The sequence below is a fragment of the Molothrus ater genome, chromosome 5 (assembly GCF_012460135.2).
Source record: "Molothrus ater isolate BHLD 08-10-18 breed brown headed cowbird chromosome 5, BPBGC_Mater_1.1, whole genome shotgun sequence".
NCBI lineage: Eukaryota > Metazoa > Chordata > Aves > Passeriformes > Icteridae > Molothrus > Molothrus ater.
In genome coordinates this window covers 12900246-12925585 of record NC_050482.2, presented here as the reverse complement: position 1 = coordinate 12925585, position 25340 = coordinate 12900246, and the positions used below count along the sequence as shown (strand labels likewise).

At 42.2% G+C, this 25340-nt stretch overlaps 2 protein-coding genes across 3 annotated transcripts; one reads left to right on the top strand and one right to left on the bottom strand.

The window, feature by feature from the left end:
• The first annotated feature begins 201 nt into the window (after positions 1–201).
• Positions 202–15546, top strand: DNAJC2 (DnaJ heat shock protein family (Hsp40) member C2). 2 transcript variants are annotated; one of them, XM_036400328.1, is made up of 17 exons: positions 202–299; positions 927–1028; positions 1597–1672; positions 2278–2376; positions 4613–4754; positions 5896–5976; positions 6700–6765; positions 8598–8689; positions 8790–8911; positions 9719–9868; positions 10159–10247; positions 10334–10403; positions 11968–12152; positions 13344–13444; positions 14404–14511; positions 14780–14934; positions 15426–15546. In XM_036400328.1, exons 2-17 carry the CDS (start codon positions 996–998, stop codon positions 15498–15500), a joined length of 1644 nt encoding a protein of 547 aa, XP_036256221.1. In that variant the 5' UTR covers positions 202–299; positions 927–995; the 3' UTR covers positions 15501–15546. The 2 variants fall into 2 exon arrangements, with proteins under 2 accessions (XP_036256221.1, XP_036256220.1); XM_036400327.1 differs by having other exon boundaries at positions 203–299; positions 838–1028.
• Positions 15498–24055, bottom strand: PMPCB (peptidase, mitochondrial processing subunit beta). Its single transcript, XM_036400329.1, has 13 exons — positions 23929–24055; positions 22434–22574; positions 22072–22158; positions 21494–21623; positions 20949–21147; positions 20207–20286; positions 19526–19638; positions 18772–18915; positions 17695–17855; positions 16344–16429; positions 16182–16270; positions 15884–15959; positions 15498–15788 (listed from the first exon to the last, which is right to left on the bottom strand). Exons 1-13 carry the CDS (start codon positions 24016–24018, stop codon positions 15724–15726), a joined length of 1461 nt encoding a protein of 486 aa, XP_036256222.1. The 5' UTR covers positions 24019–24055; the 3' UTR covers positions 15498–15723.
• Between the last annotated feature and the right edge of the window lie 1285 nt (positions 24056–25340).

Sequence of the window (25340 nt, the reverse complement as noted above, 5' to 3'; positions counted from 1 at the left end):
AGTTCCGCGCGGTGCCGCCGGTTCACCCTTCGGCCCGGGGCAGCACCGCCGGTGCCGCCCCGCGGGAGCCGCTCCGGCCGCGGGGGCGCTGCGGGGGCGGCAGGGACGCGGCGGGGCCCGCTGGACCCGGGCAGGGCCGGCCGGGCCGCTTATGGCGCCGCACGCCGCCGCCGCCCCGGAAGCGCTGCGGGCGCCCCACGCGCCGGTGCCGCGGCAGGCGCAGGCCGCGGCCATGGCGCTGCTGCGCGGCCCCGCGGCGGACGGACAGCGCTCGGCCGTCACCAGGCCGCTCTCCGCCGGTAGGTACCGCGGGGCTGCCCCCGAGAAACGCCGCCCTGGAGCGCCCGGCTGGGCGCTGGGCTGGGAAATCGGCCGGGCTGGAAGAACTTTGGTGTTGATTTGAGTTTAATTGTCTCCGTCTGGCGTGCGGTGCCGCCGCCGGGATCGTTGCTGCCCGTCTGCCAGCAACAAGTCTGGGTTCTTCCGAGGGAGGGGCCTGAGAACGGGGAGCGGGAACGCGGGGAAGATCAATCCTAATCTAATATCGCTGCCGCGGGTGCCTCCTCCGCCGCCAATAGGACCGTATTTAATATCTTTTGACACATGCGTCCCTTTAACTCGAAATCACCTTTCCAGATGTGAGAGCGCGGCGAAGCGTTGGGAGCTCCCGTCTGATGGGAACGTGTGCTTGTTCCTGCACTCTGGTGTATGTGGAGCCAAAGAAAAGATTTAGAGATCTGTGATGCTGTGCTTGTGGGGGTTTTGATGGGGTTTAGTTTAAAAAAAAACAAAAGTAAACCACAGAAGGTGAAGTTGCTTTTATGTTTTTGCTTATAGCATCAGTACTCTGTCAAGTGGAACCTGTGGGAAGATGGTTTGAAGCATTTATTAAGAGGAGAAACATAAATGTTTCTGCCTCTTTCCAGGAGCTAGAAGATGAGAAGGAACTTTCTGAAGAATCAGGGGATGAAGAGCTGCAGCTTGAGGAGTATCCTATGTTAAAAACCCTCGACCCAAAGGACTGGAAGGTATTCAGTCAATATGGGTTACTGTTCCCTAGTTTGGCCCATCAAGGTTATATGCCATGCCCAGGTGCTAAAGATCTCCTTGCTCCTCCCCTCCTACACTCATGTGAATCAGTTCATGTCCCTTATCTTAATATCTGGTGTGTGAAGGCAAACACATCAGGATAAGATCTTGGCTTTGAGCTGCAGCTTTTTATTTTACTGCCTGAAAGTATTGTCTCTTTTCCCTGTCACCATCTCCTTTATTCTGGAGTTATAGTGGCACTCTTAGTATTAACAACAGCAATTCAGTTTTCCAATAACTGAATTTTCTAGTGTTTCAATCCAATTTAGATAAAGCTACTTGGATTTCTATGACAGTGGCTTAATTTATTGATATTCAGTTATTCAGTAATTATTCAATAATTTATGACAGTTGTTCCTATAGTCTTTTCCCAGTTTTTTGAGAGAGGGAGGAATTCTCCCTCTTGCCTTTAAGAGATGGGGAGGAAAACTGCTTTTCTGCATGTGTTGTGGTGTTTTAGGTTGTATTTATGAGTGTTTATTAGGCTTTGTGGTTCTTTTCTCTCAGAATCAAGACCATTATGCAGTTCTTGGACTGGGAAATATACGATACAGGGCTACTCAGAAACAAATCAAAGCAGCTCGTAAGTACCTGTCCCTTATAAGCAAAACCTTTTTTTCAGATGTGCACAGTGAAAATACCTGCATGTTGTGAACAAGGTTTTTACTGTTTCCTAGGCCTAAAAGTCTGACTTGTGTTGCTTACCAGCATCTTAAATTTATATCACAGTTCTGAAATCCAGAAGCCTAAATGGAGGGAGTTAAAAAATTTCACATCTCTGTTTCTGGGAAGTGCAGCAGCATTCACAGGCTGTAGCATTCTTGCTAAATTTACTTTGGATCATGTTCAGAACTTCAGTAAAGGGATAGAATACAATTTTTTGTTTTATCTGAACTATTTTGTTTTTCATTAGAAATAACAACTAAAATTACATTAACTATTTTTAATTTTTTCAGTTATGAAGGTAAGTGTATACTTACAGATACTAAAGCACTTTGCTAGGTATAATAAAGTCTCAGACTTCTTCAGATGTTGAGGTAGAATAGAAAATAGAGTTTCTGAGTTGTGGTGATTTTATGTCCCAGCAAAGATGAAGTAATGTTAAATTCTAACTATAGTATTAGATCAAAGAAAATTCATTAACTTCTGTTTTCTGCCAGATCTGACTGTTTGGTTTGTATTTGTTAGATAAATCCATGGTTTTGAAACATCATCCAGACAAGCGAAAAGCTGCAGGGGAACAGATAGGAGAGGGTGATAATGATTATTTTACTTGCATAACTAAAGGTAAGCAATTGATCTCGTGTGTTAGATACTCTCTCAATCTACTTGATCATCAGAAACATATTTGTTGGCTTCATTAGGATTTTAAGGAATTGTCAATGAGTAAACAGCTGGAGGAGTTCTTTTTCCATTGTAGAAAACTGCATCAACAGATCACATTAGGTGTAACTTCCCAGTGGGTAGAAGCAGGAAGGGAATGCAGCTGACAGATGTTTGGCTGCTGTGGCAGCTGGTGACAAAATGTGACACTTGCAGCAGTGCACACACAGATGAACCTCTGGAGGTGGCCCCATACCTGGGATGAGCTAGTGAGCCATGGAGCAATTCCCCACAGGCACCAGCAGCAGTTGGAAAATCTGAATTCTAATGTGCCTGCTCTGACAACAGAACATGTGTTGATTTGATCCAGGTCATCAGTTTCTTCAGCTGCTCATTTGTGCCCACAGATGAGCAAGTGAACTCAATTTAATAACATTTCCCTCTTGCCTTGGTGGTGGACTCAGCAGCGCAGGATTAAGGGCTGGACTCTGATTTTAGAGGTCTTTCCCAGCTTTAGTGGTTCTGTGACCCAGAACACCACTGCTGGCCAATTCCAAACCCATAGGGGCTGTTCTAGGTGTATGATTTACATCTCCAGGAATGCTTGAGAGCTTGGCTTTTTCATTTATTTTAAACAAATTTCACTCAGTAAGGTTGGAGCAGGAGGAAATCTTGGAATTTGTGCTTCTAAACTTCCTTCTCTGAATGTCTCCTAATACTAGTTAGTGTGAGATATGTTAGACAAACTAATATTTTCAGCCTTCTTTGGAGTTTTCAGAAGGAGGAAGGTTGCCACAGGAAATAGTTTTTCTGTTGCAGTCCTGTCAGAAACTGTCAGATATCTATGATGAGATACCTGCACATGAGTTCAGGAAAATGCTCTGTGTTCTACATGCAAGGAGCAAAATATCATAGAGCCTTCCCTCTTAACTGCTTACAATCCAAGTTTGGGGCTAGACAGAAGGGAAAGCACAAAGTAGCAAAGAAGAGGAATAATGCTGTCAGGCGGCATTTTGGAGGAAGGAAATCCAAAAATGCAATAGTAGGAAAGGGGGACCTGGAGTAGGAGCAGACAGTAATGAAACAGGGAGGAGAAACTTGGAAAGGTGGGAGAACATAGGTCGGACTCAGAAATTGGTCTGACAAAGGAATGTGTGGGAGATACAGAGCTGGGGGAGCTGAGTGTGTGGGAGTAGACCTGGGGATCTGTAAATGGAAGGGACATCTCCTGAATGGAACAGGAACCAATGGATGTGCACAGATTTTCCAGCACCAGGAAAACGGTGTGAGGGTTACTGAGGCAGGAGGATTGGGGTCATTTGGAGTGTTGGTGGAGGGAAGTCCTTTCCCAGAGGGAAAGGGCAGACTGGCAGACAGCTGCTCACTGGTGGCCACTGTCATTCCTTCGTCTCTCCACTGACACGTGCAGTGAGATCAGCTTACAGCACTGCAGAGCACCAAGCTCTGCTCCAGGTTATCACCTCCCACATCAAACCTTCATGGTTCAGTGTCCTCTGGCAGGGGTGCAGGCACAGAAGTCCATGAATGATTGCAATACAAATTTGATTTCTTTGACTTTTCATTCTTACTGAAAAATAGCAGTCATTGTAAAACGCCACACTTCCTTGAGAAAAAAGTAAGAGTACTGAAGCTATAGTTTTTGTGATTTATAGAATATAAAATTAGTAATGTGATGCTCCACAACTGCTGGGGTGTAAGAACAGGAAAACTGGGACTGTTTGCATGTTTTGGAGAGTTTGTGTGGAGTTCTGTATTCTATCAAAGACTCGGTACAACTTCATCATCATTTGCAAAAATTCTAATGAATGGTTCCTGTTCTTGCCCATTCTGACAACACATGAACTCATGCTCTATGCCCTAGTAGACCATTTTGTCAATATATCTGCAAGGATCTGGTGTAGGATAAAAGTCTGAAGATGTCATGCCCAAGCTCCTAGTGTCTCAACAAAATTTACTGCTATAGTTAAATATTGTCTGTTTTGTTACATCTTAATGGTTAAATGTGTCCTTTTTATAAATGTTTTCCTCCTACTTAGTTTAGCAGGAACAGACAGCAATGCTTTTTGGTGTCACTAAAATAATTAAATATCAAGCTCTACAAGAACACTACAAATAGATCAAACACAGATCTGAGAACATCTTTTTAAACATTTACAACCTTATGTCTGGTAACTTTCAGCTTATGAAATATTATCTGATCCTGTGAAACGACGAGCATTTAACAGCATAGACCCAACTTTTGATAACTCTGTACCTTCCAAAAGTGAAGCAAAAGAAAACTTCTTCGAAGTTTTCTCACCAGTTTTTGAAAGAAATGCCAGGTAAGCTGTGTCTGACTGCCTCTGCTGTTGCTGGAGAACCAGCATTTGCAAGCTCTTTTGACATTGTGTTTGTAACAAGAGATGTATTAATCCACTAGAAATGTAATACAACTAAAATAGTTGCAATTATTTTTTATTTTATTTTAAAATAATCTGAACTGTCAGCTGATGGCATTAAGTTTGACCCATGCAATTCTTAAAAAAGTTCTCAGCTTCCCATGCCCTTTTTGCACAACTCATTGTTTCATCTTAAAATTACTTACAATACCAAAGGTTTGTGTGCTCCTGACTAAAAATTCCTTTTAAAAATTACTGTCTTCTGAGAGTGAGACATTAACAGAAGACAGTAGTTACAGTCATGATTTAGCTGGTTAAAAGAGAAGACAATTGTAGCTGTCAATATTTGGTAGTTCTCTTACATTGTGTGACTTTTTTTCTTCATTTGATTCATGGTTGACAATTAACTTGGTATTAAGCCTGTCAAAATAGAAACTTGCCAACTTTTCCCTGTATAAAAGGGCTTAATTACATGAGGCACTTTACAACATTCTGAACAATTATTGTTTAAACTAGTCTTACTGAATCTTATTCCATAGACATCAGACCTGGATCTGTGGTTGTCAGATGAAGTTTTTCCCTTTTCTGCAGTGAGAGTTAATGCTGTGTCATGGAACAACAAATTCTAGAGCCTGTGGAAGATTTCCCTAGAAAAAAATGCAGTGGGGGCCAAGTATGCATTATTCCCTTGTACTCCAGTAGAATGTGTGGGAGGCTTCCTGTACCCTGCCAGAGAGCTGAGTTATTCACAGAGCACTTTGTGGCCACTTTCTGTAGGCTCCTCTGCCAGAAGAATGTGTATGGAGAATTGAATATCTACAAAGATAGCTTGTGCTCCATCAGGTCTTCTTGAGGCACAAAGCAGGAGGCACTCAGGCAGGAGAAGGTTGATTTTTTGGGGAAACTCACCCAAAAATGCCCAATCTGGAGGATACTTAGGAGGAACTCTCCTGTTCTGTTCCTCTTTCCTGGTGCCCTCTCTGTGTTGGTGGGAGAGAATCTCAGGTTTTGATTCTGTGCTTAACAAATGCCATGTTATGAAGATTGTATGTATTATTTATTGAATATATCCATGTATTTTCAGGTGGTCAAATAAGAAAAATGTACCTAAACTTGGGGACATGAACTCCTCATTTGAGGAGGTAGATGCATTCTATTCCTTTTGGTAAGTCAGCTGGTGCCTCTGTTTCTATTAAAGACATGCAGTATAAAGGGCTTGCAGACCCTTTGGTGTGTGGGTTGTTTGCTGTGGGCTGTCCCAGCCTCCTGATGTCACAAAATTACCCCATAGCTGTTTGTGCCTTCCACAAACTGAGCCAGCTTTCTCCTGGCTAATCCATCCACTTGTAAATTCACAGTTGCAGTGGGAATTTCTGACCATGGTGGCTGAGAACTGAGCTGACCCACAGACTGGAAGTCAGGTTTATCTCACCTAACCTGTGCTTTTAGTGGAGACATCTTAGGAGTTTAAGCTCCCCTAGCAAAGGGAGGTGTGTTTAGTCCAAAAAAGTCAGTCATGTTTTTGGCTTGCTTTACCTCCTAAATATGGGTGCTCACATCAAGATGAATTTCTCGCTGAACTCTACTGACTGCACTGCATTTCCACTGCATGTGACAGAAGTGTAGAGAGCTGTAGACATTTAGAGTGGGCAAGACCAATGCCATCCTGAAGTAGGCTAACCCACAGTACAGAGAGGTGTAAATCATATCCTGCATTTTGACTTAACACAGTAGAATCACTGTAGGTGCAGAATAATTGTAAATTATGTATTATAAATTGTAAACAGCAGTACATTTGCCTATAAACACATCCAGTAAAAATGTAGCTGATGTTTAACAGATTTGCTGTTCTTTTAATTCACTTTTTTTTTTCTTCAATTTATTTTAGGTATAACTTTGATTCCTGGAGAGAGTTTTCCTATTTAGATGAAGAGGAAAAAGAAAAAGCAGAATGGTATGTAAATAAAAATAATTTTGACAGGAGACTGAGAGGTTATACAGCAAGATTTTCCACCTTCTCTTAGACTGTAAGTCATAGGAAGAAAGGCAGCTGAGCCAAGTCTGAATTCCACTCTCCCAGCTTAGGGGTCAGTCATGGAATTTGAACTGAACTTACTGTGGGCTTCTTCATGTAATTGAAGTAGTTCCTGCTTGCCTCACAGAGGTATATCTGAGGTGCTTTGAAATGTGTGTTCATTTAAGTCTAGACTTTGAATTCCTGCCAGTCCCAAGCACAGGTTGAACCTTGAGCCAGGACAGAGTGGATGAGCATGCTGGTATCATTTCTCTCTTTAACTTGTACTGAGAAAGTGATACTTCCTAGAATTTGGTGATTTCTGATGGCTTGATGCTAAAAATTACCTATTAGTTGATGTAGTGATAGTTGCTGAATGACTCAAGACCATGTTGCATTGGAAAATGCATTGTGGTTTTATCCTTCCTACAGTTATAAACACAGAGTGTTCAGGTTGGAGCTTTAGTCTAACACAAATCTCACAGGACACAACCTCACTTGGTAATCCTTGTGAGACCATAATTTGCATCATAGGCATCTCTTCTTCCAAGTTTGGCTAGAAAGCAGTTTTGTATTTAGATTCAGTGGTTGGCTTTCTTCCTGCTGGAAACTGCCATATTTAAGCTGTAGCTGGGCATTTGTCTTCTCTTGTGCCTCTTCCTGCTGCTGGATTTCTTGAGCCTCACCAGACCAACTGTTCTCTCTCCTGTGAGGATTCTGTGAAGGCACTGTAATCAATTCCCTGTCACTTGTCCTTGTGGTACATGACACAGATGAACCTCTAGGCTCCTCATTGGAACAGTCTTGAATTATTGCATAGCTCTTTTTTTCTGCTCATTCCTGTCATTAGTGTCCTTTCTCAAAGATGTTTAGACAAATGGTACCTAGTCTGCTGTACTTAGGAGAGAAACTATATTACAGCTGCTGTTGACATGGTCATGATTCTTGCTACCCCTTCTTGCCAAAGGTGATGTTACTCATGTTTTAAAGCTTCAATCTATTCATATTAGTCTCCTTCTCAGTTATAGGGATTGTTTTCTTTGTTCTGAGGTAGAGTGGTTTGGGTTGGAAGGAGCTTTAAATACCTCATAGTTCCAGCTTCCCTGCCCCCTCTGTTGTTCTCTGTGTGGCTGTGTGGATGAGGCTATAGACCCCCACTAAAAATTTGCCTCTTTCTTGACAGCACTGGTAAATATTTCAGATTATTTAGTCAGCCCATCAATTACCTGAGCTGTATTTCAGTGGAGTGAAATATAGGGTCCCAGGGTCAGGTTTACTCATCAGAAAACCTACCTCTTATATGGTATACAGAAACAGTAGAGAAATTTAATTTACCCAGAGTATCATGCTACTTTATGGAGTGTTGTTCCTGTGCAGATGAGTTTATGTGACATGACTAAATTCTGCAAAACGAGATAACTGTGGCATTGTTTATTCTGCTGTCCTTTAATTAAACCCTATGCTAGCATTTCTGTTGTTTAGTTTGAGTTTAATGTTAGGTAAGCAAGTGGATTGCATTTTGAAAATAAAGTCCATGATCTCATTCCCTACAATGACAGATAAACAGCTTGCTTTGTCAGGTTTATATAACTATGTAAACACTTTGCATTTTGTACATGAGCTCAGAGCCTGAAACTTAATTTTTTGAAGTCTATTTTTGAAGTATTCACAGAAGAACATCTGTGTGGGGGGAACTATTTAAGAAGCTTGTTGATGAATTTCTAACAGTGGCACTGTAAAGCATTAGCACTGAACTATGCTTTCCCTTTTAGTCGAGATGAAAGGAGGTGGATTGAAAAGCAGAACAGAGCTGCCAGAGCATTAAGAAAAAAAGAAGAAATGAACAGAATTAGGACTCTTGTTGGTGAGCACACAAACTGCTGTTCTTTAAAGAGAGATTCATTAACTAACTGTGGAAGTCTCCTGCTTTTCTTCTATACATGATGCTTCCTTTCTTCTGCCAGACAATGCATACAGCTGTGATCCCAGGATAAAGAAATTTAAGGAGGAAGAAAAGGCAAAGAAGGAAGCAGAGAAGAAAGCCAAGGTAGAAGCAAAACGAAAAGAACAGGAGGCAAAAGAAAAAGTAAGTGAAGTACTTTATTTGGGTTGAAAAACTGCTTCATTCACACCTGCTGCTTCAGGTTCTACATTTGTCAGAAGACTACTGACAGAATTATTGGGGTTCAAAAATGTGTGTTGTTGATGCCTGTGCAGCAGGCAGTGCAAGGCTGGCAGCCTTCTGACAATGAGATGGAAACAAGGAATGCAGATCTGCAACAAAACACCTTTGAAAACTGAGTTCTTTTGTTGCATACAATTCCTGGTTTCAAGGCAAGCATTAAGTGCATAAAATGAGTATGTCTGCTTGCCTTGTGCATGTGGTTTGTGACTGGTTGGTTGGTATGAAATGCTTTGAGGAAACAGAACATACTTGATAAATATGAACAGTTTGGAGAAGATGGCTCTAAAAGTACAGGAATGAAAGGGAACTGTAAGGTGCAAAAAAGTAACTTAAAAGACATTAGAACACTGCAAAATATGTCAGTAATGATGCAGGAGAAATACTGGACCATGAAGTTTATACTCCTGAGGCAGGAGTAGGAAATTATGCAGTTTTGTATCTTGGTTGTAGAGGAAGTCAGGATTTATAAACTGAGGGTCCTCACAGGGAGTACTTGACTTAATGCCAAATGGTATAATGTGTCATCATCTCTCTCAAAATTCTTGGAAAACCAAACATTAATTATTTATGCATTTCAAACCCCAGACGCACCAACAAACCTCCACCCAAACCAGAAACAACACATTTTGATGTTGGATGACTGAATGACCCTGTAACAATGTGATTTGGATGATTTTTTTACTTGATTTTTTTTCCTTTTGATTGCAGCAAAGACAAGCAGAATTAGAAGCAGCACGGTTAGCAAAAGAAAAGGAGGAGGAAGAAGTTAGGCAGCAAGCATTAGTGGCAAAAAAGGAAAAAGAGATACAGAAGAAAGCAATCAAGAAAGAAAGGCAAAAACTCAGAACAACATGCAAGGTATTTAACTATTACAATGAAATACAGGTTACATCAGACAAATTACTGTCTTTGCTTAGATCACACTGGATCACATGTTTGCTTGTTCTTAGGGCTGGAGATGGGTATGGAAAGTGGGTTTACTAAAAAAACAAAATACTAATACATACTTACATGCATATGAGTTATTAGTAAAGCTGACCAAATAGGTCCAAACACAGCAGTGGCTGAAGAATGCTGTGTGTTAAGCCTTTGAAGGAATAGGACATTAAAGTTCAAGAACTTTGTAGAACATGTATTTCTGCTTCCAGAACTGGAATTACTTTTCTGATAATGAGGCAGATTGTGTTAAAATGATGGAGGAGGTGGAAAAGCTTTGTGATCGTCTTGAGCTAGCAAGGTAAGTCTTCCTGCTGCTGCTTTCTGCTCCTTTTGATACCCATCTTTCTACTAGCTCTCCATTGTAACTGAATAATTTATTTTTAGTCTGCAATGCTTGAATGAAGCACTTACATCCACAACAAGGGAAGGAGGAAAGGCGGCTGTAGTAAAACAGGTAATTATGCTGAGTGTCGAATCAAAGTAACAGAATAACTTGTGAAATCAACCTGTCTGAAGTGAAGTAAGATACAGCATAGCTGCTGTGGAATCATGCTTGGTAAAACACAAGGACTTGATTTTCAGAGTCCACAGGCAGAGGGATATCTGCTCCATTTTACATTGTGCAGTTCATGGCTGGTCAAATTTAACAGGGCCAGCCAAGAAAAAAATACCCATTTTTATTTGTAAAGAACACAAAACCTACCTCTTCAATGGTACACAGAAACAGTAGAGGAATTTTATTTTGCCCAACAATGTGTAGCTGTTACCTTGAGGAAGGAGGGCAGTCTCTTCTTATGCAAGAAAAATCCATGTCTAGTGTCTGTGACTTTGGGGATAGATCCACAAAAGGACTTAAATGTGCTGCAGGCTGTAGGCACTATAAGGGCTGGTAGGTTGGATACCAAGGAATAGGAAATGCAAGACACAAGGAATCAAAATTTACCAAAACTCAGCAAGGATCTGCCTATGTTTGCCATCAGGGAAAAGCTGTTTGAACTAAAAGCTGAACCTACATCCTGCAGAAAGAGTAAGGTGTATCCTCATCCACTGTGGATACACAGCTGTGAACTTTTTTCCATGGTGGGGAATATGATCTGCCCCCATCCCAGGGTCAGGTTTACTCATCAGAAAATTTAAGACTGAAATGCCTCTTATTCTGCAGGGGACTGAATTCAATATTCCATTCTCAAGGAAGGTGTTCTAAATGCAGGACAGTCCTCTTTCTATCTGTTAAAACTATTCTGCTAAAAAGTTTCTATCAGGTAGCTTTCCTTTTGCCAGGAAGGTTTTATGAAATAGGTTTCTTGCTCTTGCCCTTGGGCATCCTGCCAACAGCCATAAGTGCACAGCTCTTCTAATATTGCCAAGATTGGACTGGGCCCACTCACAAGCAGATGATTAAAGATATGTCACACCACAGTCTTGAGATGTGATTACAGGTCACAAAAATCTGCAGTGGGTTAATTTAAGTCGTTTTTAGCTTGCTAAAAAACTACACATGGCCATCTAACCCTGAGTACACAGTTAGTTACTAAAATCTGGAGCTCATTTTAACTTAAAAGTTCTCCATTACTATGGCTGCACTGATATAATCAGGCTTATATACCAGTTAGGCTGGAAGATTTGAGAATCAGTGTATTCAACATGGAGGTTTAATTGCCCTCACTGGTCTTAATGCTTTTGTGGATCTGTCCCTCTAAGTCAAGTGTTAGCCTAGACATTCACACAAGGTTGAAAACTTTTGCTTTAATTCTGGGGGTATTCATTTAATTTCCTAGTGAACCTGTGATGGATTTCTGCTATTAACTCTTAATCTTTAAATCCTAAAAATATACACATGAAATGAAGGGAAATAATACTGGAACAGATAAGCTTCTCTGTTTCCTTACATATAATACACAGAACAAAAACTAAGCAAAATCTAAGGTTCAAAGGAAGTCCAGAGAGGGGGTTGTGTCACTGTAAAATGTAATAATAATTCAGTAAGTAAATAAATAATGCTTATTTGCAATCTTTAGATAGAAGAAATAAATGAACAAATAAGGCGAGAGAAAGAAGAGGCGGAAGCTCGTATGCGCCAAGCAACAAAGAGCTCAGAAAAGTCAAGCACTGGCGGTGGAGGGGGAAGCAAAAACTGGCCAGAGGATGATTTACAGTTGTTAATTAAAGCTGTGAACCTCTTTCCAGCAGGGACTAACTCAAGGTACTTCTCGGGTTTGGTGCTAAAAGCCCTTATTAACAATTTTTAATTAAATAACAAGCATAATAAAATATTTTCAGATCATCCCAAGTACTTTGTCAGTATAAGGACTCCTAAACATCTTTCTTTCCCTTGGTTTCTTTTTCCCTGGTACCATGCTCTGAGTGTCACTTGAGTTACCTCTGGCTGTATCTTGTTTCCCCCCAGCTTTGGGCCTCAGTCCATTACCAGGATGGTGCTGAGGTGCCTGTTTGCAAGGGCTTACTCCATGGTAGGCTCACTCCTTAAAGTGGAGAACAAAACCACACCAGTGACTGGGGTGCAGCTGGGTAGGAATACAAGTGTGCAAGCTACTTCCAGGGGCTCCACAATGAATGTGAGGCTGGTTTCTCCTCTACATGGTAGGAGGAAAATATTCCAAAATAGCAGTTAAGTGCACCAGCTTTCTTCAGGGGAGAGCCAGAGGAAAAAGGAAGGGCTGAGATTTACAGAAAGCAGCACTGGCACTCAGCTTACTGCTAAGCAACAACAGGAGCACAGTTTAAATACTTTTTTCCCAGGAATGAAATGCCTTCTTCCATTTAGGATTACAAAGATTTCAAACATCCATTACAAAATTTGGATGCTTACTGAAAAAAACCATACTCCATGGAGATGATACCAGTGCCTGTTTCTGCAGCTCAGCAGTCAGGGCTCCTGTCTGAGCAGCAGTACATACTGCCTCCATTTTCTAAGAATCCACTAGGAATAATCTTGGGACTAGGGCTGTTCCAGCTCTCTCCTGTTTAAGCCCCTTTACCTGATGTTTAGTTATTTTTATGGGGGCAGAGGACATGGGGTTAGTAACTACTCAGCCCTTCAGTGCAGCCTGCAGTATTTAATGCCAGAGGTGTTTAGGGAATTCAGGATAACAGCAATTTAGCAGAATTTTGAGGACTAGAGGTTTGCACTTACCTGCATTCTACCCCATCCTTTTTCTGTATTGGGAACTGAGGGGTTCACCCAAGTTGATTGCATTCTTCAGTTAGTGACTGAAAGCTTTCCAGAACAGCTACTCTGGGATTTTGCACATATTTAAATATGTTTGAACTTACTCAGGAGTTTATAAAAATGTGTACAGGAGCTTGACCATAGCTTATATGAAGATAAGGTATTATGTAATATGCTGGTTTATCCTTTCTGTTCTTGCTGTAGGTGGGAAGTTATTGCCAATTATATGAACTTGCACTCTACTACTGGAATAAAACGAACAGCAAAAGATGTCATCAATAAAGCAAAGAGTCTCCAAAAGCTTGGTATCTATATTACCTTATTTTTGTAATACATGGTCTGCCTGCTTCTGTACAGCTGAATTTTCTGTGACTGGAGCTGTGTTTCTTAAGAAAATCCTCTGTACAGCCCCAAAAGAAATGTAGTTCAGATGGAGGATTTAGAGGAGCATTTATGTGATTCAGTGTTTTCATCCTAATGGCTCTTTTGTAAGTCAGCACCTCACAAGCAACTCTCAGAAACTCTCTTAGTGTAGCTTGATGCACTGATGTCTGGGACACATGAAATAGCAGGGCTCAAAGAGAGATAAATGGGCCTCTCAGAAAGCTCCCTACAAAGGAAGGCATCTAAAATAAATGGAACTGATGAAGCTCTAGATATTCTTTAAAAAAATTAATGGAATCCAACACCAGAGTAAGACACCTAAATGAATGTGGCTCATCTCCTCTTCAAAAATGAATATAAAAATGAAGAATGAAGCGGAGAGAGCTCTGGAATAAGGTCACAAAGAAATTACACATTTCACTACAGAAGGAAAAAAAACCCCACAGAATTTTCGAGATTTCTGCATTACAAACCACAGAGTGGCATGAGGAGCACCTGGATTTATTTCCTGCCTCTCTGACATGGTCATACCCTGGGCAATGCATGAGTTTTGTGCCACAGCCCTTGAGAGAATAATCCCTCTTGATTTTGGGGAAGTTGCAGATTCAGGTTTAAGATTATATGGAACAATTATTCCTCTGACCACACTAAAGCAGGATAAGGGTTGGAAAATCTGACACTGAGAAAAGTTTATTGGACACTGAATGATTTTTTTTAATCTACCAACATCTTTATAGTCATTTTAAAGTAAGTAGAAATTGGGGTTTATGATTTTGTTATTATTGTAATTAATCTGCTAGAGAATGTTGTTGTTGTTGTTATTACATCTAGCTTTAATAGTCTTCCAATAATTATTCTCTTTAATGTCTGTTGTTCATAGACCCTCATCAAAAAGATGATATAAACAAGAAAGCATTTGACAAATTTAAAAAAGAACATGGTGTGGTGCCTCAGATGGACAGTGCTGCCCCCTCAGAACGATTTGAAGGTAAAGGTGAAAAGGGAGCCCTTCTTGTGCACTTCTCTCCCCTGGGTCTCTTGGCATGAAAGTAACCCAGAACTTTCTCAAGATTTGCTTACAAATTTTGACAGCAAATAAGTGATCCCATCTCTGGTGCCAGATTTGAGGGTTTGTGGTACACACAACACACTCCAAAACTTCAGGGATTTTAAATAAACTATAATATGTTTTACAGTATTTTCTAGACTCTTTTTAAAATATCTCTCCTTGCTGTCATTTCTGCATTTAAAAACAGGATCACCTCTAGATTCATCCCCTTGGACTACAGAAGAACAAAAACTTTTAGAACAAGCATTGAAGACTTATCCAGTAAATACTCCTGAAAGATGGGAGAAAATAGCAGCAGCTGTTCCAGGCCGGTCAAAAAAAGACTGCATGAAACGATACAAGGTGAGGTCCCTCACCTGCTCCTGGGACTGGCTCCAGGCCAGCTCTTGAGAGAATCCTTTGCTTTTGCTGTTCCATGAGATACTGTCCCAGAGACAGTATCTGACACACGCAAAATGATGGAATCTTACAGGAAACTTTTTAGTTTTGGTAACTCAACCCCAAAAGAGCAGCAAGGAATAAATGCTCCTCAGTGAAAATAGTGCCTCTGGAAGCTGGGAAGGAAAGTCGGTGTCAGGAAATTTGTTTTACAGTTTGACAGCAAGCTCTAGTAGATCAAGTCCTATCCCTAGCCTCCTGTAGGTAAAGTTCCTGGTACAGGAGGATTGACCTTCCATTAATTGATTTGTTTCTAAGGGAAATTGCTCAACATTAAACTATGTAGATTTCTCATTATGTTGAGAAGTAGAGTGTTTCACAGTGAATATATGTAGGGTTCAAAACCACAGCATTGTTCACATGTGTTAAGTTTTTTTTCCCCACCTTCTCTTCAGGAACTCGTGGAAATGGTCAAGGCAAAGAAAGCTGCTCAAGAACAAGTGATGAATGCTACTAAAGTCAAGAAATGACTCTTACTGACAATCCTTGTTTTATAATAAAAATGCAAATACTGTACATGTTTCCATTCCTTTCTTCATTATACAGAAACACAGGAGGGGCTGGTTCTTGAGTTTTAATCTTCTCAAAAGCAACTCCAAAGTTTTAAAAGGGTGTAGTGGATTTGTTGGGTTTTTTTTTTGTTGTTGTTTTCCTGGTTTTTAAAGCTAAAATATGCCGAAGTTCTTGTATTCACTATTCACGACGCCAATACATGCCACTGCAGATTTTGCTATACTCTGGAAGTTGTTCAATTGGACCTGGAAGTTAAAGAAAGTTGGCCATGACACATGCTCAACTCACAGCAAGTGGTCTGGAGGGGTTATGGGAGGATAGGGAAACTTAAATCACATACCCACGGCAGCAACTGCAGGATGCTTATCATAGATGTACTTTGTGCAGATTTCTCTAATAGTCTGGGCATCTATAGCCTAAAAGGGGTAAAAGAGGCATTTTTGTTACAATCCCATCTTAAAACCATTTCTGATCTTAATTTTGTATAATCAAAGGGAGCAGGAAACAAAACCCTCGGAAGTTCTCAGTTAGAAATGTTTTCTCAGCTGAAAAAGAAATACAATTTTTATGTTGTTACTTTCTGTAGCAAGTAATTTTCTTGATGGCCTTTTAAAAGTTGCAACGTGAGTGCCACTTACTTCAATTCTTGCCTCAAGTTCTGGAATTGGGATTCGGCGCTTGTAACACAGCATTTGTCTTCCAATGTCTTCACAGATTGGTGTGGACCCTAAAACGGGAAAAAATCCTTCAGTTATCAGCCTATGGCTCCACAAAGAGTAAAAAGTTCTCATAAGTCTCACCATCAAGTTGTAGCAGCATATTTGTCTTTAGAAGATTTTTTGCTCGAGCTACTTCATTTTCTGTAACGCTTGTGCAAAGTCTTATCCTGAAAAACAGTTTCAATCCAAAGGCATTAAATAATGGCAGGCTGTAGCACCCTGTGCATTGCCTGTGATATAGAGGTGCAGAGGCATTACTGCACCTACCAGGCACTACTCTTCTGTAGACAAAGCTGGTAAGACAGCTTGGAAAACTAGCCATGGATACAAAGCAGCAGCCTGAAAGCAGGGGTTTTGGATGCATATCAAGATACCCAAGAGCAAGCTCTTTCTCTTAGAAGAGGTGTATTTCATTTTATTAAATAAATATTTTGAGGCAAGTGCATTGTGTACTTGTTATCTTGAGAATGGAGGTTGCTAAGAAAGTAGAGCCAAGCAACTGGGTAACAGCAATTAGCTAGAAGGCAATCCAGCTTCCTGGCTCCTCTCTTGGTGAGGTAATAATTTGCCACACTGCCTACAGAACATTTTGTGAGGAGAGGGGGATGCTGAATAGAATTTAGTATTAAGCTATTAAATAGCTTAATACTAAATTCTTGTCCAAGGAGTTGTCTGTATCTTCCCTGGTGCTAAGCTGCAGCAAACAGAGTCAAAGTGATAACCTTTTTCTCCACCACTTAACAGGGATTTCATAGAATAATGGTATATAAGAGAAGTGATTTATGTGATTAAAGAAATTCCTCATTTTCAAGACTTGTTTCAACTTCACCCACTTTAAATCAAGTGCTTTTAAGTAACATGTATGTGTTTTTAATAGCATCTGCACTTCAAGCTTTACAGTCATCTATGGACATCCTTCAAAACAGATTTAAGCCTCAGATGAATGAATATTGTCTAGAATCATAGGTTTCAAAATTCCATATGTAACAGCTCAACTTTCCCTGTGTATTCACTAGAGCTGTCTAACACCAGCACATGATACATCAACTGCAGACTAAAACTGCACATTCATTATTCTCATCCACAAATATTTGCTCTTTCAGTGGTGGCACTTGCAGCTCACAGGCTGCACAGTGACTGAGTAGTATACTAAAAGGTCTGACAGTTTCACGACTTCTGTCATTTGCCAGTCAAAAAAAAAATCCCTGCTGTGTTTTCTCGTGCAAGAAACAAAACCTACATCTTAAGCTATTCACTCCAAATAACAGTGCCAAAAACTGGGTGCTGGGACTTGGCTTTGGGTGCCAAAGTTTAGAATTTGATGCATTTGTTGTTCCCAGGCAAGCCCAAGCAGAGAAAAATATTCTCTTTATTTTTGAATTGTATTCCTCCACTAAAAACAATCTTTTCAGAGAAACAGTTGGCAGCTTACCATTCTTTCTGAACAAAGTGCACCATGTCCTGAATAGTGGATGGCTCACAGACCATATAGAGTCCCCACAGCCCTGTGTCAGTGTAGCAGGTGTTGAAGGACTGGAAACTGTGACACAGGTTACCTTGGCAGGCAATCTGAGCAAGTTTACTGGACAAATTCTGCCGAGGCAAAAGAAAAAGATATTACTTTGTGAAATTTTTTGAAAGCTTACTAGTCACCTCCATGATTTCCCATTTTCATTTCAATGATGACTGAACATGCAGTAGTAGCTACAAGGTTGGTTATCAGCTCTTCATTTCAACCCTTTCTTTCCTTGCATGTAATATCACATTTCAAAATAACACCCCAGATTTGAGCCAAAATCACAAAGACACTTAGGTTCAAGAAAGGGACACTTAATTGGTGATACCCAGAAGTGTGGCATTCACATTCTCTAACATGACTCCTTTGCCCAGGATGTTTCTCCAGGGAAGCTGAAAGGCAGCGAGAAGCCTCAGAGAAAAGGAAAACAATTCTTATCTCGTTTGCTTCTCCTGTGTTTTGCTCATGTGAAAGGTGTATGGAGATTGCTTACCCACAGGTGATTGTTTCATTGGATTCTGGCGTGAGCTGTTTTCACTCATTGGCCAATCAGGGCCAAGCTGTGTCAGGACTCTGGAGAGTCACGAGCTTTCATTATTATCTTTTTAGCATTCAGTAAGTATCTTTTCTGTATTCTTTAGTATAGTATAGTATTCTTTAATATAATATAGTATCATAAAGTAATAAATTGGCCTTCTGACAACATGGAATCAGATGCATCATTCCTTCCCTTTGTTGGTGGCCCTGCATTCACAATACAGAGGTTCTGATGACATACAGGTATAAAATATCCTACATTCCATGAGGGCTGGCAAACCTCAAGTCACCTCTATTTTGGTGGTTTAGAACCACTTCCCAAGACTCTCCTACATCCTGGGTAACAAACCCTCTGAGACTCACAACTGGATGCCCTTTTCTGTCCAGGTAGTACCCAATTCAGGGACTTCCCACCAACCTCAGTGAGAGCAGGATGGTGCTTGCAGGTTCACTCACCACTCCTCCTCCAAAGGAGCGATCCCAGTTCCCTATCAGAGTGTTGGCTACCATGAGGGGGATGGTGTCAGGGTCTGCCCAGCCAGCTGCTTCCACGGCAATGGCCAGGTGTGCCAGGGGCATCTTGTCATCCCTTATCCGGATCTGCAACACAGCACAGCAGCTCCAGCGCAACCTGCGCAGGCTCAGGCACAGGGCAAGGTAAACAACAGAAATCACACTTTGCCACTACAGCTGGATTACAAAACATGCACTAAAATTAAAGTATATGGAGATTAATTTGACATCAGCCTTAACTGCTCCCCTGTGGCAATTTCAGATCATTTTGCCAATAGACACAGAGAAGCATTACAAGTCATAAAATGACTACCAGCAGCAAGGAAATCTGATGACTTTGTAAAATCTAAAAAGAGATGGGAATAGAACGTGGATGCCTCAGTTCTCTGCCAAATCCTTTAAATGAGTGATTCTCAAAAAGTGGAAATGCTCCAGTAAGAGGATAAAAGGAAAGTAGGAGCAGGGATATGGAAGGTATTCCCCCAGGAAGTGATGAAGAATAAAAAGTGGTGGCAGTGAGGCCTGTCCAACAGAGAATGGGAAGTACTGCTTTGGAAAGTAGCTACTCCATTGCCACCACTGGGGGCAAGATACCTTTTCATGTGCTGAGTCTGTGGCAGAGCAGCCCTCTCTCCTCACCAGAGAGCACATGTCAGGGGACGTAAGGGCCAGCCCAAAGAGCCACCCAGCAGCTTACCTCACTGCCTGTGAAGCTGCAAGGTGGCAGGGGTGGCAGTCCTCCTTCTGGAGCAGATGGCAAGTTTCCAAAATGGCACTTCGCCAGGTCAAGTAGTTCATCGTGAGAGACCCCTAGACAAAGGTATTTCACATGCTTTGTGATGTTACTCTGTAAACAGTTAATTTACACTGCTGCACAGCTTAAGGACTCAACCAAGCAGAAATTTTTTGTGCCCCTGCTTTAATACCCCACCTTCAGATTCTTCACACATTCCCTTTATACAGAGCAACATCATCATGATTCCCCCTTCTCGGTTCTCTTTAACAGCCTTCCACTAAAACTACATCAAATCAAGCTCTTTGCTCTCTGTGAAGTCTCAATGTTATTTCTTTCTCTCTGCATTCCTTTCTATTCCCCTCTTCACACCTTCTAGGACCCTTTTTTCCTGCCCACATGGAAGAATGACTTTGGCCTCCAATTCACTTCTTGTTCCTGATTTAAGGCTTCTGGAATATTACTGACAGAAAAAGGGAACAAAATCTCAAAGGGTATGAATGTACAAAACACACAGGGCTACAGAGGGCCAACAACAAACAGGACCTGCTGAACAATGGGTGATTCACCATGTGGTTCCTACAGACTCAGGCCATGGTTTCAAGCACAGTTTCATGTGATCAAGGGTGAGTATCCCATACTGACCTCCAGCAGCAGCCAAGACCATTCTGGGTCCTTTGTAATGTGTTGTTATGTACTCCACCAAGTCATTACGATTTATGGATCTAGAAACAGGAAAGGAGACAGCACTACTGTGTCAGTAAAGTTTATTGGAGTAAAAAGAGAGAAATGTATATAACAAAACAATTATCAAAACAATTAGAAGTGCTGCCAATGTTCAGAGCAGAGGCAGAAAGCTAAAATAAGGCTGACTTTCTAAAAAGCAAATACGAACTAAATAAAAAGCTCTTCTAACTTCCTGAGGAGGAGTGAGAATTCCAACTCAGCCAGGTGGAGACAGGATGCACTAATGATCCCCTTTCCTTTGAAAGCAAACAGTGTGTGCTTACAATAATGCCCAACATGTGATCTATAGGAAAAAGAAGTATTTCCAATTTTGTGCCAGATGCACTTATAAGAAACAGGAGAAAAATATGGCAAAAAAACCCAAAGTCATGCAGAGAACATCTGAAGTTCACATACCCTTTGATGCCTGCCTACAGGGAAACTAAGGCAATACAAAGGTTCTACTTACTGAATATATAATTATATATATTAATATGTATAGATATAAATTGATATATAAATACATAATTATATTCAGTGCAATTTCAGCTGCCCTCCAGTGTAAAAATGAAATCTGACACTGTTCTCTACATTTTTAGATAACGCTCTCAATATATAAAGGTTGCCACACAACCAAAGACAGATGTAGTTTTGGACATACTTGATATTTTCAGTGGGTCCTAAAATGGTCCGTCCTAGGGCTGTGTTCTGGTAGGCTGTGGCATGAAGGTAATCAAAGACAACTTCCTGCAAATTGGTTTCAACCTCTTGCATCTCTCGCAGTATAACTCCTCGCTCGCGCTCAATCTCTGCCTCTCCCAGGGTGCTGTTCTGAATTATGTCAGCAAGAATTTCCACAGCTGATTGCAAACAGAGATGGAAATGAAAGAAGTATTTTCAGACTACTAGAAAAATCTGGTTCCAAAAGTGAAACCCACTTCAAAGAGCAATAAAACTAGCAAGGGGACAGGAAGAGAGAAGTCCAAAAGGTATCTTATCTAAGGACTCCGAAGAGAAAAATATTTCAAATATAAGCGTCCCTGCTGGCTCCTCTCCAAACCCATATTCTCACGTTCTTTTGAAGCTCAAGAACGAATTTTTCACCAGGCAAGGGAGGGACTGTAATACTGCAAAAGCATCATTCTGTGTCATCCCACTGGAAGCTGGATAAGCATGTTGTTCTTTCTGATGAATGAGAGCAATTACCTCTTGGTAAGTCTTTTGAAAAAGCCTTTGCATAATACACAGTTTGTTCCCTGGACGTGTACGCGTTCAGATGAGCCCCCATGTTCTCAATCTCTAGCTCAAGGTCTAACTGAGATCTCTTTTTTGTTCCCTGAAACAGAACAATAACAAAATCACATTAAACCCTTCAAATCATCTACTCATCATTACTACTTCTTGTCTGAAAAAGTCACGATCAAGAGAAAGAAAACGTGTTCTGGAAACACAACAGGCATACTAATCTTTCCAAGCTTGAAAGTCAGATATAAATCCTACTGTGCTCCCAAATGAAAATAAACTGGCTAAAGGGTGACTGTGTCTTCTAAGACTACTATAAGAAGGTAAAAGTGAGTTTAAAATTAGATCTGTGTAATCCACAGTTGTGTAATGCACAGAACTAGGATCTTTAGCTTCATTTTCTAATGGAAACAAAAGTTATTTTTGTCATTCCAATTTGGAAAACTTATTTATACAATTCTGACAAAGTTTTTATTATTGGTCTTTAAAGATAAATAACTTAAAAATTCATTGTAAATGTCTACATTAATCTTTACACTCACCTTGAAAGCCATATGTTCAAGAAAGTGAGCAGTTCCATTGTTCTTCTCATTTTCATATCTGCTTCCAGCATCAATCCAAAGTCCAACCTCAGTGAAGGAAAAAAAAAAAGTCATTTTCCCAGCTAACAGCTTTGCTATGGCTTTTTACTTAAACAGAGCAGGTTTTCAATAAAAAGAAAATTTTCATCTTCACAAAAAAATTTAATTACAAATCTACAAAAGCCTTAAGACTTCTAAGTCCTGGCTTAAGTTCTAGGAAACAGTTGCTAATAAATATTGAAATGCAAATGCGATTTAGTTCCATGAGGAAATGAACACACAGGAACAGACATAAAAACCCCTTCCTTTTGTAAGTCACTTACTGTGCATGTTGAGAGTCCAGAGTCTTCAGAAGCTACTTGCAAGCCATTTTCCAAAGGACTCACCCTAGTTTCAGGGACATTTAAGATTACTTCTGTTGCTGCTTTGGAAACTGTGCACCTCCCTGTTCCAACATGCACACCCTGGAAAGGAAAATCATCAATCACCTCAGATTGTTTAGTTATATCCAAGGATGCATTTCTGAAAAATATATTGCTGAACTCAAGCATTATGTCCATGGATCCTTCTTAAAGCATGCATTTATAAGGGAAAGAATTCAGGACTGCTATTCATCTCTGCTTCACACAAGGGAAGCAGTAACCTGAATGAGAAACAAGCCCTGAAGATAAGCACAAGTGAGGAGATGCATCTGCTGCCTCCAGGCTGACACAGGAGCTGATACTCCCATCAGCTGATACTCCTAGCCACACTTGCTCCCCACTGCTGCCAGCAGGAGCCTGCAGGACCTTTACCTTCAGGAGTTCTCCTGGGTACCTGCTTTCTAAAGTGAACTGAGGTACAGCCCAAGGGCCTGTGCCAGGACTGCAAATCCATCAGCCATTGATCAGAGCAGCTCAATCAGGGGGCAGTTAAAGCACAATAAATGAGAGCAGGGTAGAAAAGAAGGGAAGCAGTTTTCCAATAACAAGAAATGTAAATATGTTTCCCAAATTCAAGCAAACAGCTATCTCAAAAACTGTGATTTCAAATGTTTCAAATAAACAAAGATTTCTCTCCCCATATAACTGGCCTAAACATTAAAGCACAAAACCCAGCTCTCAATCCCTCTTCCTAAAATAGATTAGATCTCTTAAAACTCACTTACTTCAGAATCTCAGCACAATTTAAGTTTGAAGAGAACTCTGGAGGTCTCTAGTCCAACTTCCTGCTCCAAACAAGATCAACTTGGTCAGAGCACTTTGCTCAGGACTTTTTGCACCTGGGTACTGACAATCTCCAATGGTGAGAAACTGCACAGCTCTGTGAGCAGCCTGCTCCACTGCTTGACTGCCACATATCCAGTTTTTCCTCTCTTGTTTCAGCTTACACCCATTGTCTCTCATCCTGCCAGTGTGACAGGCCTGGTTTTATGTTCCTTCTAGGTGCTGGGCACAGACTTTTCTCACAGGTCCAGCTGAAGCCACAGCTTCTCCAGCCTGAACAAGGTCCGGACCCTCAGCCTCTCCTCACAGGGCACATGTTCCAGCCCAGTTCATCCCTGCTGAGCATCCCCGGTTCCCTGACACCGCCCTCACACTGCGGAGCCCCGGAGCGGCTGCCGCACACAAACCTGAGCAGCGCACACCGATCGCTCCCTACACCTCCCGCCGAGCACCGCGCCGCGACTACAACTCCCAGCATGCACCGCGCCCCACGGCCTCTAGCTCCCCGCGTCCCCTCAGCGGCGGCCCGGGCACCAGCGCTCGGAGTCACCGCGGCGCCCACGCTCCCCGCGCCTCCCGCCGCTTCGCTCCGTTCCCCTCCCCGCCGCCTCACCCGCTGCGCTGCACCGGGCGCTCGCACCAGGCGGGAGGACCAGGGCAAGAGAAGCCGCCGGGCCGCTGAGCGTGCTGCAGACGCCGCCATCTTGACTCTGTGGTGGGCGGGGCGGAGCGGGCGGCCTTTGGGGGCGCGCAGGCGCGGGGCAGTTCCAGCCGCCGCCGCCGGGGGGCGCAGTGGGGCAGCGCAAACCGCATAGCCGCGTCCCGGGGAGGTGGGAATCGGGAACGGGGAATGTCCCGGGTGGGAGGGGACCCGCGGGGACCGCCGAGTCCAGCTGCTCGCCCTGCACAGGCCAAGCCCAGCCATCCCACCGTCTATCTGAGAGCGTTGTCCAAGCGCTCCTGGAGCTCTGGCAGGCTTGGGGCTTGGTTTTAATGGTCCCGTTCTCCTCAGTGCCCCAGAGCAGGTAGGTCAGGAAAGCATTTTCCTGCCGATATCCCATTATGGCCACGTTCAGCAAACACAAAGCGCTGCCTTCAGCTCCGGGAGCTGCCGTGGGCACATCCCTGCGCGCTGCGGCTCCTGCGGCAGGGCTGGCTGAGGGCGCTGCGCTTCCTGCGGGACGCACCCGCTGTGACTGGGAAATCCCGAGGCTGGAATAACTTGGAGTCTTCTGGGAGTACGTGTAACGGAGCTGAGACACTTGTCACGGATAGCAGGGCTTCGTGCAAGCAGTAAATGCAGCGCCCCGCCGAGCCTGGGCCGGCGCTGGTGACAGCACCAGACCCTGGACTCCAAAGGGCCGGGAATGGTCCCTCCCAGCTGCCGGCGGCTGGGAAGGGCTGGTGGCAATGCTGCTTGACAAGAGCCACATTTGGGCTGGGAAAAGCTCTGGAAGTGTACCAGTGGAAAAAATTTCAGTGCCTAAGATTGTTCCTGAGCACGTTTGGAATGTATGGCTGTAGATAAATAGGTACCGACATGCAAGAAGCAGCGCTCGGTTTTGACTTTGTGGTTAAATTTTTTACAATTTTTAGGAAATTTTCATTTGGCTAATCAAGCATTATCTCAAAAATTATGGAGAACCAGGGTGAAATTCTGTTATTTGTCCCACAGTATGTTAAGTGACACAATGCAAAGAAACAAAATACTACTTAAAAAAAAAAAAGAAATCTGTATTACCTATGCTGGGGGAAGCAGTGTTTCTAGGTACCATTTTCCTAACCCATTCAGGATTAATGAAATGCTTCAGATACCATTTGACACAGTACTTCTGACACCCTCTGTACAGATACCACAAACCTTCCCCATCTTGCCTGCTCTAAGAGGAAGAAAGCTCAGCTCTGGGCACATGATCAGGAGGAAGAGGTTGAAAAGGGTGGGGAACTGCGGATTTCTGATCAACAGGAAGAGATTGAGAATGGTGGGAACTGAGGATGCTCCTGCTCAGGATGAACTGTCTCCTG

Bases quoted from the DNA above. Each gene is read 5' to 3' on its own strand.
- DNAJC2 (XM_036400327.1), top strand. From the start codon at position 233: ATGGCGCTGCTGCGCGGCCCCGCGGCGGACGGACAGCGCTCGGCCGTC. The intron at 12,153-13,343 runs GTACTTCTCGGG...TTCTTGCTGTAG, and splicing joins CCAGCAGGGACTAACTCAAG to GTGGGAAGTTATTGCCAATT. The intron at 13,445-14,403 runs GTATCTATATTA...TGTTGTTCATAG, and splicing joins AAAGAGTCTCCAAAAGCTTG to ACCCTCATCAAAAAGATGAT.
- PMPCB (XM_036400329.1), bottom strand. From the start codon at position 24,018: ATGGCGGCGTCTGCAGCACGCTCAGCGGCCCGGCGGCTTCTCTTGCCC. The intron at 18,916-19,525 runs GTAAGCTGCTGG...GCTGTGTTGCAG, and splicing joins GCAGCTTCACAGGCAGTGAG to ATCCGGATAAGGGATGACAA. The intron at 16,271-16,343 runs GTGAGACTTATG...TTCCCGTTTTAG, and splicing joins TATGCTGCTACAACTTGATG to GGTCCACACCAATCTGTGAA.